Source organism: Oxyura jamaicensis, chromosome 19 (genome assembly GCF_011077185.1).
Source record: "Oxyura jamaicensis isolate SHBP4307 breed ruddy duck chromosome 19, BPBGC_Ojam_1.0, whole genome shotgun sequence".
NCBI lineage: Eukaryota > Metazoa > Chordata > Aves > Anseriformes > Anatidae > Oxyura > Oxyura jamaicensis.
Window position 1 is genome coordinate 705063 of NC_048911.1, and position 13683 is coordinate 718745.

The 13683-nt window shown below is 37.6% G+C and overlaps 1 protein-coding gene across 3 annotated transcripts in view; it reads right to left on the reverse strand.

Annotated features, from left to right (window-relative positions):
* Positions 1–232: 232 nt before the first annotated feature.
* The window catches only part of HSF5 (heat shock transcription factor 5), a 29195-nt gene continuing 15744 nt past the window's right edge, over positions 233–13683 (reverse strand). For 2 of the 3 annotated variants that reach the window (XM_035342922.1, XM_035342920.1), the window contains exons 4-6: positions 11924–12454; positions 6936–7116; positions 233–2548 (exon numbers count right to left, since the gene is read on the reverse strand). In XM_035342922.1, the coding sequence (XP_035198813.1) occupies positions 2481–2548; positions 6936–7116; positions 11924–12454 (780 nt within the window). In that variant the 3' untranslated portion in view covers positions 233–2480. Of the gene's footprint in view, positions 2549–3834; positions 3895–6935; positions 7117–11923; positions 12455–13683 lie in introns of all 3 variants that reach the window. The other variant, XM_035342921.1, reaches the window with a different exon arrangement.

Genomic DNA, 13683 nt, shown 5'->3' on the forward strand with positions numbered 1-13683 from the left:
CCGTGTACAGCTAAACTAATCCCTGGAGTAACTCATTGAAAGTAGAATGTTACACAAAGAATAATTGCTCCGCTTTTAAAAATAAGAATGTGGTTGCAGGCGTAATGGTTGTATGCCGATAAAAGTGGCAGGAAGAACTGCTGAAACACGAAGGATTTTTTCCAACTATGATAATACATCATTTGTAAATCAAAAGAAAGAAAAGAAAGAAAATATAGGTGCAACATCCATATTTCAGTTTGAAAGTTAATTTATTGCAGATTGGTGCAACCATGCTGTCTGAGCAGGACGATAAAAGAACATCCGCGAGGTAAACAAAATTGCACTGTGCTCCCATTAACAAGAATATAGTTAAAAAAAAGGTCTTGCTACAGAAGTTACTTTTTATTATTTACTGACTGAACTAGATCCACGTTAAGGTGCTGAAGCACTAGACCTTCAATCTAGAGGGCCACCTGAGACTCGTGAGGCCTTGTGCAGCAATATACTAATTTCCTAAGCTAGTGAGTGCCCTTTCTCCTGTGCTCTCTCCCTACATCAGGATGAGCTGGTTAAGAATGAAGGGAGCTTACATCCATGTGTGTTCTGAAAGTAATGTACATCAGGAGAGCCAGCTCCATAGCCTTTCTAAATCAGCATATTAAAAAATTCTAATATGAAGGATTTCGTAATTTGCCTTTAGAACAACAGAGCATTATCTAAGACTATGAGATTCCCCTATCTTAAATCTCCAAAAGTGTCAAATCTTTTGGTGGCAAGCAGGAATAAAAAAGGTAAGCTAAGAAGTTCCATTTGTAGTGTATGTGAATTAAAGAGGTAGCAGCTCCAGTTTGACAAGGCTGAAATCCTTTTAAGTCCATCTCCTTACAACTTGGTCTGTGAGGGCTAGTCTGCTGCTGTCAAACCCTGTTACTATTGATGGCACCAGCTCCTACAGGACACAGATCATCCACAGCATATCATGCAACAGTCTCAAGCCATGTCAGCTGTAGGGCATGAAACAAAACTTAGGTGACGAGCTGCAGCAATGTTACTGAAAAACTTTTCCTTTTAACTACCCAAATACTCTCATTCATGTACAAATGGTTTCCATATCCTTTCATTTAAGAAGTAGGACTTGAACATAACCACCTAACCCTTCACTATTCATGTCAACTGAAATTGTACTGCACATAAATCCTGTAATATATGATACAGGATAACAAATCTGAGGACAACCAGTATGGTAAGACTCCCACTAGCCTTGACCTAAAAGCATCCTCAGATTGCATTTGTCTAGTTTGGACTGCTGGTGAATAATCAAAAGCTTTTCCCCAGTTCGTTCTACCACTCAACGTTCACTTAGGACATCCTGCTCACGGCTAGAAGCTACATAAAGTGCTGGACGGTATAGCTGAGGCAGTCCTGATAAATTCTGTTTCTTTCTTGTGTGAAAGTACTGGCTCTAATTCATTTTAAAAGAAGCATGAACACAGATGACACAATTAAATCTATGTTTTAGGTGCTCTTTCACATGTATTTCCCTAACATAAATATAGACTGTGCCCACTTTATCCTTTAAACAGTATATTAACATAAATACAAATGCATAGCTATTAAAAACTTTAAATCTACTATCAATATAAATAAAATCAGGTTTAATATGTTAAAATGTATTTAAAACCTACTTAAAATAAAGTACTTAAACAACAGATAACTTACCATTACATATATAATTAGAATCAAAAATAAATTATTAAAACAGGACAATTATCCATAAATGTAAAAGATCGGCAGCTGTCATGTGTAACGGATACCCACCAGAAGGGACACACTTGTTGCTGAAACAGAGCGTTGGTTTACGAAAGAAGAGCGTTTCCTGGTTAATCACTCACAAAATTAGCTCATCTTTCCCATAGCTGCTCTCTTGAAATCCCTGACCCATTCAGACCTAGAATCTTGTGACTTTCCTGCGCTTTTGTTTCATACACAATTCCCATTAAAGAGCCACAGTATGACTTCAAGCAAAGACGGTGAGAGCACCAAAGAGCATCTGTGCTGAGTACACTGTAGCTTCCAACAATGTTAAATAAAAAGATTCCAAATACAGCACTGAAACCAACTTGCTTCACTGTAAGAAAGTTTTGGAAAAAGTTTTTAAGGCTGTTCCTGTTTACAGGAAGTCCAGATTTTCCATATCTAAAAAAATGAGCAGCTAAGTATTTACTTCATATTAAATATTCTGACCACTAGACGCTTTATAACTTGTCGTGTAGGAAATGTAATAGAAGAGGTGTAAAAAAGCATGGAGTGACTAACACCTCACAAAGTTAGAATGAAATTTTAAAAATAGGCTTTTTTTTTTTTTTTTTTTTTTTTTTTTTTATAAACAGTTGAAAAGATCCAAAGTGCCTGTTGTGTGCAAGACATTGCCTCTGGAGTCTGACAAGAGAACCCAGCTGGCAGCTGCTGCACATTTTCACATACTTGTCACCCACTTCTCACTCTCTTATTTCTTCCTTTGGAAAGTGCCCCTGCTTGCAAGCTACGTCTACCAGCAGATGGAGATCTAGGAAGAAAAGGGAATACTGAGTAAATATCAGTCCTTGAATATGTCACTGAACAGCATACATAGCAATTGTAATTCTATCAGGTAATGTAGAGAATGGCCTGAAAGGCAGATTATAACTTCAGAATTTGAAACCTACTGTTCAAGAATAGGAATTATTCAAATTTTGCAAAATTTTAAATGTAAGACCAAAAGTAAAATAAAATAAAAAGTGACTTGTGCTCCTGTTCTTCAAGGTATATTTCTATATGCATTCACTGACATGGGTACCAACTGCCAAAAGCTAATTACTGTAAAACCTCAGCAGTTCTCCAGAAATGCCCATTCAGCTTGTGATACGTGCCTTCATTTATGCAAAAAGGCACAATATCCTCAAAGTATACCAAAGCTGGTGCCAATATGCAAGAGAAAACACATTGTGTCATAGACAGGACAGGCAGACTTTTTTTTAAAAATACCTTGATCCAGAGCAAAATGGAGATAGTTGTAATGCATAACCAGAGCAAAAAGGTAAAATGTAACATCTTGCAGGTCAAGCAAGTGAACAAGTACCCTGATAGATTCACAACAGTACTACCACTGCAAATATCACCCCTGTGAACTTCAAACCCTTAACAGAAACATTCATATCTTAGAACAAGGGCTATAGTCCTTTTCCTTTCTCCTCACTGCAAAATACCTTCTGAAAAGACAGCAGTTCTGCGCTTTCTGACATCCACCTCCTGCCAAAGCAGACTGTGTTGGGAATGAATCTTGAAAAGGCATTGGGATGGAGAAATGAGGGGGCTAGTAACAATGCAACTCTCAGTTGTGTAAATACAGGAGATAGCATCTAACATCCACTCAGACAAAACAGCAGACTGCCAGGACACCTGAGAGTCCTTCACTGAATGGATAATGAAATAAAGGTAATAGCAACTGAGCTAGAGAAAGAACCTGCAGCTCAAACTTTTGAGAGCAATTTCACTTTGGGCTTCCAATGCAGGACACGCTGAGAGTCCTGGGCCAGGCCTGTCTCTGCACTAACCCTTAACAATTTTGTAGAGGATTTCACCATGTCCTACCAGGAGTGCTATCTGAACAGTAAAGTGATTTTTGTCTGGAAGGTTTAAGAAATAATTCAGATGAACATTCACACATGCAATAGCATGGGAAACCTTGTCTGAATGAAGATTTGACCTTAGCAATTGCACCTATAAATCTAAATAACCTTGCAGTGAATAAGAAGGAATGCATATTGACACAACAGTAGTGGCAAGGGAATGGGTGGTAAATGTCTAGGGCACCTTGCAGCATAATGATGGATTCATCTGAGCTAGTGGCATCTCAGTATTATGTCTGTGTTCCTGTTTCAAAAAAAAATAATAATAATAAATAAAAATAAATTAAAGGAAGTTGTCAGATTATTTGAAGACAAGGATCAGATGAGTCACCAAAACAAACAAACAAACAAACAAACAACAACAAAAAAACAGCCATTGAGTAAGAAAGCCTTTTCCTTAACGTATCAGAATGCCTAAATCCAGAAGGATCAAATTCTACCTGCTCCATTCTGAGATCTCTCCTGTCAGAATCTGGTCCTTCTTATGCACTCACTTAGAAGAGAAAACACAAAACACAGATACGAGCTCCAGTATAGCTATATGCACTAGATGATTATACCAGTGGAATGCAATGCACAGGAGATGGGGGTGGACACAAGAAGAATTTACAGAGTTTCTAGCCATCATTCATTAAGTCCAAAAGGACACCTGTTGCAGGTATGGATGCTGCTGTCAAAATTATTCTGAAAAAAAAAATATATATATAGATGAGCTGAACTAGAAAGTAGTTGATAAAAAGATTAATCATCAGCACCTTCAAAACTACATCCTAAGAAACAGCCTGGGGCTGAAAACAGCAGTCTCTCAAAGGTGTGAGCTATCCCTCAGCTCAATGTGATAAACAAACATGCCAGGAACTAGACAGCCATACCCACCATCTCTCAAAAAAAATGAGTAGGAAGGGAACAGGTGAAACAGCCTATTCAGACTCTTTCGGAAAGATGTTCTGATGCAGCTTCTGATTCTCTGAGGGAGGACTCACAAGCAGCTCTCCTGCTGTTAACAAAGGAGATGGGGTCCCTCTGTCAGACTGTGAGGTGCAAAGACAATTAGCATGTGAGGAGTAAGGATATGATGAAAGCAAACATATTGAAAACAAAAGTTAACAATATTAATTTGCACAGAACAGTAGAAATTTGCAAGACTTCAAAAAGTGACTAGAAAATTTGATGGAAGAAAAGTTCACTGTGGCTTGTACTTAATAGTACCAAAATGCCAGTTTTTGTTTGTTTGTTTGTTTTGAGACAAGACACTGGACTAGGGAGCCCTTTCATCTTGACCCTGTTTGACAGGATGGTTTTAAAACTGGTAAATTAGAATTCAAATGAGAAAGCTGATTACACTAGAAAGCAGATAGCAATTTCATTTATCTATGGCGATGCACAGATGAGCTGGCATTTACGGAAGGAACTTCTGAGAATTGTGTTTTAGTGAGACAACAACTGTCTCTCTTGCTCAGAATGGCTGCAAGAGGCAAAGAAATCTGGTCCTATTCTTCAAAGGAAAGCGATGACTTCTTCAGAATGGACAGTTTGATTTATGACCTTGGTTTTGGCCCAGAGTTGCTCCCAGTCACAGGAGTGAGACTCTTCCTTCCACCTCCATTCCAGTGGCATTTTGTACTCCATTCTGTGGCCTCTCACTGTGTGATATCTAGAACTTGGTGTCACCAACAAAGACACCGCACAACAAAGACAAGTGAATCATGTCCTAAGCCTAATGAAATAGATGGAACAAAAGTCTTTTCTATACCAGGATATACATCAAAATGTAGGCTCAGGAAACACACAAATGGGTGCCCGAAGGAAAAGAGGAAAAAGGACAGGACTCAGTTGCACTCAGACGATACATTGTGAAGAAATATCTAGAATTTGTCGTCATGTACCTTTCTAGCTCAGAAAAGTTAGGGAAGAAGTTGTGTCCAGAGACACATAGAGGAAAGGAGGTATTGACAGACAAACATGTAGTCAGAGCAACAGAAGTCAGCTTATAATTAAATGTATATTCTCCAGAATTACATTTAAAAAAGTAGGAGGTGGACTATGCAGCTTCAAGGCTTGGATCATGCGCCAAATTTATTTTGGGCCAACTTGACCCTGATTGTATTTGGTTCAGGTGTGCTCTCTCTGTCCTTTACATGTATGTCAACTCTAAATGGTACAGCAGTGGAAATGAAGACCTGGATGACTATCATGTTTCCCAAAGAATAACTATGCTAATTATTGCTAATTAGCAAAGCAGTGTTTCATTTCTGTATAACAGAAATGCTTTCCAAAACATTCCTGTAACTTTACAACTGCTAAGTAAATTTGTTACTGTTGAGTAAAATTTACTTAATAACAAAAATTAAGTAAAGATACAAAAAACTGTAGATACAAGAACTGAGAAGTGTACTAATTGTCTATGGTATCAGGAAGTAACCAAATGAGAACTTTCAATTCCGCATTTTTAAACAAAAGCCTGTATTCTTTCAAGACAGCTTTCTGATAAAAAGACTATTCCTTACGTAAACATTTGAAACTGATGGGCATATGAGCTGAATTATTAACTAGCTTCATTAAGTGGTACCTAGAAACTACCCTTTGAAGTGAGCAACAGCTCTTCAAACTATACAATCAGTTCTTTGATGATCAGCTATGAGAGAAATAGCTTCTTACAAGATTTGCGTGCCACACCAAATTTGCCTCTAGAATGGATCCAAATACTCTTATGTCCTCAGACACATTTAAGTTTTCCATTAGTTAGTAGATTTTGTGAACTGTTTGGCCTCAGATGGTCTACAACTTATTTTTCTCATGTATTTCAGCAGTCTGGTACAAAATTTTTAGTGATCTGGGACAAAAAGTTTGGATTTCTACACTTACTTCATAAATTTGGTGTTTTTTGTTTGTTTGTTTGTTTGTTTTTCCTGCTACTCCAATCGTCACCTTATTACTTAATCCTTCTTTCATGGCACTGTTACCCTCCAGCACATCTATGGACTTCATCTCAATATTGCAACATCCAGGTTTCTTACACAACCCCTAGAACATCAGATTTTATTTACTCATATAATTTATCCCTTTTTCCACATATGAGTAGTTAATGCAAGCATATCTCAAGAAGTATATCAGCAAGTACACTAAGAGGTTGTACAAGTGTAATATTTTGACTGAAGGTACAATGAAATACTTACACTGCAGACAAGAACTAACCTGTTCCAATTTCCCCTTTCTGCAATGGTTAGTTTTAGAGCAGCTGTTTTTGTAATCTCTAAAAAAATATTAATTAGGGTCTCTTCTTACCAGTGGACTTGCTCTTCTGTGTACTGTTTCTTCTCTCTCTGCTTCTAGGTAGTACAGACGAAACTGCAGATTTGTTCACAGGCCCAGTTCCTGAAGTGAGGAATCCTGTCTCTTCCAAAGACACCACTGTCTCTAATGTGTTGGATTGGCATTTAGCTTTTGTTTTGCTTTCAGGTGAATACTAAACAAAAACAAAGACCACTCAATATTTTATTGTAATCACTGCAAGGAACAAAATAATAAGTATTTTTCTCCACTCCAAAAGGACATCTAACAGTTATTGAACAGTGTCTATATGGATTATATAACTGTCAGTTAAAAACACTTGTTAAGGTTGCCTAGTTGAAATTCAAGCTCTTACAAAATGTAATATTAAGCAAAACATGAAATCAGAAAACCAGAATATACAGAGTAAGAATACATTTACTCATGGTCTCAACTTTGCTCTCAGTCATCATACTACGTATGAGAAGCAAAGCAGAAGAAATGCAGGTACACTCATTGTTTCTGACACCTGTATGACAGATTTACTTTGGACAGCTTGACAGAGATGGGTAACGCAAAACTACACATGCAAGCATCACATTTCTGGTTAGAAATCTCACCCCACCCCATCAAATTGTTAATACATTACAGTATAACATTGTTGCTTGCTTTTTGGAGCCCTCTGCTGCTGCTCCATGTGTATTTTGCAAGCAAGCATTCACTGAACTTGAATATTTCTGTAATGATATGGCAAACTCTGTAGGTTACAAAGGGAAACAAACAAACAAACAAGTTATGTTTCTGTCCCAGTTAGGAAGTAAAGGCCCAAAATTAAGCACTTGGACTTTACCTTTAGACAGAAAGATGTTCTCACTGTCACCTGTTCTAGAGTATTAATGTCTTCTGCAAATATCCTATCAACCAACATCTTAAAGATGAGTGATTGTTCAGAGCCTGCAATTTTTCCTTCCATGAAGGAAAAGAAAGCTTTTGAAAATTGGTATGTGTGAATTTGTAGAGGGCAAAATGTCATTGCATTTGGTAATAAGGTACTAATAATACCAAAAATCTCTCTCTCCCCCTTGAGTCTGTATTGCTCAGTATTAAATGTATAAAAGGCAGTGTGCATGCATTTTAATAGAAATACATATACATTCTGTGTCAAAGCTTTATTATAATTTTCAAAAAGGCCTGTGCAACTGCAGAAGCTGAAAACTAGTGGGAGAGATAGTTCCTCCCAGCAAGCCTCCTGGACTTGCTAGTCACTCAGTCACTTTACTGTAACATTTGTTCTTTAAAATATGTTGTCTATATGCATTACATTAGTAGTATTAATTAGCTAATATGAAAACCATTTGGATAGATATGCCTTTTTGTCCAACATCAGAACCACAACTCCTTCCCCAGTGTAAAAGCGAAGAGAAGGAAGGAGGTCTATAGTTCATTACCTTCATTAGAAATCCAGACTTCTCAAGACTGACTCTTATGAATAGGGAAAGGGAGCAGGTCAGAGCAGATACAGATTGCACATTTTGGAACATCAGCAATGGTTTGATAAGACTTTTCTTCACATGATGATTTAAACCTTTCAATTCCTGGTGACTTTTACATAATTAATGCAATTCTAGAAAAATGAGTATGCAGCCTTAACCTAGTGAGAGAAGGTCATCCTTCTTAAGCAAGCATCCTAATTTGCATGCTCCCTATAAACAGTTCTACAAATTTATTATTTTAAAAAAAAAAAAATGAAAAAATGAAATCAATAGATACAGTACAATCTGAAAAGCAATCTCTTAGCAGAGGATTTAGAAATTAAACTACATTAATAAGAAAAAAAAAAAAAGCATACTAAAATTTATTGAGATAACCATTATCAAGAAATTATTACTACTTGCTAAAAGAAGTCCAGAAACTCTGACTGAATAGCAGTTTTGCTGCAAAGGACCTGGGGACGCTGTAGTACCCAGTAAGGCTAACGGCACCTTGGGCTGCATGGGGATAAATGTGACCAGTAAATTGAGAATTTAATTTCCCTGACTGGTAAATCTTTACTTGCAGTGCTGTGTCCACTATCAACCTTAGTGTTGTATGTGTGGAACTGAAGAGCAGGGAGGGATACTGTGCACTCTTCCTTCCAGATTCCTTTTTACTCTGCTTATAGGATCTTACCCACCAACTCTTCTAGTAATCTTATATAAATAGTCAATAATAAGATTTTAATTCTAATAGCATCAACCTAGCACACATAAATCTGGTTCCAAAGCTCTATTAATTTATTTATTTAAGTGAAGATGCTTCTGATTATAGATTTACCACATCTGTGGAAAGACTCTTCACTCAAGCCTAGTACTGCTGCAGCTTTGTCCTGAATACTGTTTGGCAGAGAATCAGACAAATTACCAAAGCTGACAGATGTGAAAGTTTTGCCTTTTCATTTTATTGAAAAAATGCCAAACCGTTCTCAAAAAAACCTGCTATGTCTCACTGGTTACATGACTGCTGTACCCAGCTGGAACCATGATGAGAAGCTAAATTACTAAAATTAGCAACTCAGTCTCACATGAATGGGGCTTGCTGGATTAACCAACAAACTAAGCAAGAGCTTCAGCCTTCAGACAGGTATACTGCTAAGGAGAGTGAACAAAATAGGAGGAAAATTCCCCTTGAACTGGTATTACAGAAATGTTGTATTTCCACTTTAAGAAGAAAATAATAATTATATATATACATACTTAGTGAACATACTAAGACTTTTTTATGCAAAGAACTGCTCTTTAATTTGTTATCTTTTAAGCTGGGAAGCAGAATAAAGCAGGTTTCTACCAGGCTGCTAGTTCTGTGAAGAGGACCATTTGAGGCTCGACAGCTGTCACAAAACCAATTAGGTGATAAGAAGCATTGTGGAAGAAATAGAGAACAAAATAGTGAACACCTTTGTGTCACTGTAGAAGTCTCATAGTTTTCCTTGGAAACAACACATGAAGCTTGTAACAGCCAAGCTCAAAACAAAAAGGAGGAAGCTTTTTGTGCAATAGATTGTGAGCAAAAATCTCTTTGGTCAAAGGATACCACATGCTACAGTTTACAAGGTTTCAAGGGCTGACTTCAGTCAATGGAAGAGAAATCTAAGATTTAGTATGCTGTATCAACTCTAATCCTTGAGTTGAAAATATTTGGAAAGTATAAGGAGGAATGCCCTGTTCTATTTGCATGCCTTGTTCTTGCTCTTCCCTAAGCATCAGATTACAGCTATTGCCTTGAGACTTGACACTGCAAGTTGGACCTTTGATCTGACCCAGAAGAGCTGTTTTGATGTTTAACACTGGAGGAATTTGTTCCTCCTCTGCTGCTACACAGAGGAATAAAACCGTCTTCTCTACATGGACAGTATTTTACCATAAGCTTGCCTTGAATTACATGGCACTGAGCTACTGAAAGCCTTGGAAGGCTTCCAGATTCAGGGATAAAGAAGACAACAAATTATGAAGGAGCCTGATGGAAGTACAAGCATAGAAACCTTCCCTGGAGACTTCTGCACCTGCTGTGATCCCAGGCCCTGGAAATACCTCTAGAAAAGAGGCAACCTTGCCCCTTTTGAGGATGGGGAGACTAGTAAGAGAAAGAATACTTCTAACAAAAAGAGGGAATCTGTCAAACCAAAGGCCTAATAGTCCCCAGATTCCTCTTCAACACAAAATAACCCCCCAGTTATTTAGCCAGTTAAATTCCAGAGAACCAGACCGGGACCAGCATCGTGATTCTCACTCATTACACACATGAGGGGGGCTCAAAACCAAAGCACCTTCCCCCCTCCACACAACTCTGTGGCTCTCACAATTAATTCCTCTGTTCTAAACAAGAAAGTCTGGATCACAAATTTCCAAGGTCTTCAAAAAAGGAAAAATATACTTCTAAAAATGCAGTTCCAATGTTTCCAAAACTGAAAACATTTAAACTGTGGTCAGCAGTTAATATAATGAGTGGACACTCACTAAGGAGCATGGCCAACTCTGTGTATACTAGTACAAGGAAAGGCTCTTCTCTGTGCAGGGCTGAGCAGAACAGCCTTGTAACTGGCTCAGTCTCTGCAGAAACCTGATCAAAACATATACTTATTTCTCTAAATATGTACCCAAGAGGAAGATGACTAATCTTTATAACATTGAGAACAATAATGGCAAGTTTCTACCAGCTGAGGATTTCACAGATGGAAACTTACGGGAAGGCATCAAGACACTGATAACACAACAGTACAGTAGTCTTGTCATGTACACAAAATGAAATACTGAGTGCCTACATGTGAGCTAGGTCTCACGCCACAGAAACAGATGCAGTAAATTTCTTGCTTTTAGTTTGTTTTCAAAACACCAATGACAAAAAGGGCATGTATTTGCTGCCTTAACACAGTAAACATCTCGAATGCCTGTCAGTGATTATTTTACAATTTTGTGCACAGGGAGGACTGGGGTGCAGGTGAACAACAGTACAATTACAACCTAAATGCTAAATACCATTCACATGCAAATAAATTATGCATTCCACAGAAAACAAATTTACTAATTGTTTATTGGAAACAATCTAACCATTTATCTAAATTTTAAACAAAAATCTTTGCTTTCAATGGCAATTTTCAAAAAACTCTTATTTATATAAAGAGTAAAGAAAGTATGTTATAACCTAAAAAAATCTTCCACTTCATCACCATGTATACATCTACTCTATTTATTTTTCCCATGCAAATGAGCAGCCTATCTTGGCCATCACGGACTAACATGCTTATTAACAAGGGATACTTTTTCATTACATTTTTAGAAACAACAAAAAACAACAACAAAAACACAACGTTGCTTTATCAAACAAATCCTTCGTTGTCCATTAGACATCCTAATTAAAGAACTCTTTAGTTCTAAGAGTGCAAGAATACTAAAAAGTTATCAGACCAGCATTAATATTGAATATAATTATCTCAAAAACATGCTGCTTTATCTCTCTTTACCCCTTACCTTCTGTGGACTGAACCACTGTCCTTCCTGAACAAACATTACTGAGGATGGAGCTGGGAAGTGATCTTGTTGTTCTCTCAGTTTTGAACATGCTTCCTGCATGGTCACAGGTTCTTGCAGTATTTGAGCTGCATCACTTTCTACTGATGCAGAGGTACGGAGAGTGTAAAGAAATTCAGAAGGTTGTGACAGAGGACAAGTCATTTCTTGATCTGCTCCCATCACAAACGACATAATGTCTGAAGCTACAGGAGTAAGAGGTTCCAGTTGGCTCTCCTCATTTGAAGAAGGTGGATCACTGTTCTCCGTATCAACTAGCAGTGGTTGGCTTCTGTTGGACCGAGGGCTTGGACACTGGTTCTCCACAGGTTCCACTTTCACCATTTCAGCTTTAGGTGTTGAATGCATTTCATCAACAATCTGAAACACGGCTTCAAGATTTACTTCTGTCTTCTTGTTTTCATCAGATGTATTACATGGCCAGTTAGAGGGTAGAAATTCAACTGCATAAGGCGACTGCATTGGAGGACTCTGGGAGAAACAAAATAGAGTGAACTTCTATAGTAAACAAAAAAAAGGTACAATAACAGGATGCGCATTGGTTCTGTAAGGTCCTGTAAATGAACCTGAGCAATCAACATAGTGTTCATATACACAAGCTTTCAAGTTTTTGAATGTTATTTTCAGTTAAATCAGGAGGTTTAATTACAAAAGGCTACCACTTTGTCTTATTTTTCATTAATCACCTTACCCGTAGCAAGCTTACTTTCTTCTATTCACTGTCTGTCCTGGGGAGAAAGGAAGGTTACCTAACAGTAGCTGGGTACTCTTTCAGATGCCCTGTCTGCATACCCTTTTCATTGCAAATAAACAACATACACCCAAGCATTCAAACCAGAGACTTCTACTCTGAGTAGATCTGATAGATTACATTAGAACCATCCCCTCCACACATGACATATGTGATAGAAAGGACAGAGCACACGTATCTGCCTTCAGTTCTTCTAAAACTCAAGCATTGCTGTTATGTATAAAAAACACTGTAAACCACATTTTTAGGAAAAAGGTACGCATGCTGTAAACGTGCATATGGACAACACAAATTGAGGAACTCACAGTTACTTACCAATAACATCTTTTTCCTCTTCCAGTGATTGTCCATATACACATTCACACAGTGAATGATTTCCAAGGATGCTCCAGTCCCAAATGAAAGGGAGTTCAGATACCTATGAAAACAAATACCATAGAATCGCCCTGTCTGTCACAGCCTCCAATCTGGACACTTGTATCATAACCGAGAGTCCCACAGATATATGACTTGAAGTCTACGTAAATCTGTACAGAAGCCCTATGGATCTTCAGTTCAGAAACACCAATCCATACATATACATATATTTTTTAGAATTCATCAAAGAACCTTCAAAGCAAAAAGAAGGCAATGAAGAGTCTTCCAAAAGCAGCAGGTCCTACTCAAAGGAAATGATAAATCACATTTTAACAGCCAATACCTGTACTGCTATTTCTTCTGGAGATCATTCAGATTTAAAGGACATTAGTAGGGTAATTTCTTCTGACAAAAAAGTAATACAATGATGCTGAACAGAAACTCAGGTATATTTAAAATACAGTCTTACTTTGGAAGAGATCTGGTAGGAAGGTTAGACCTTAGTGTTGATTTTTCTCAGACCTTCTAGCTGAGGTAATGGCTATTAAAAAAGCTATTTCTATAGATTAATATAGAGAATAGGAAGCCACTG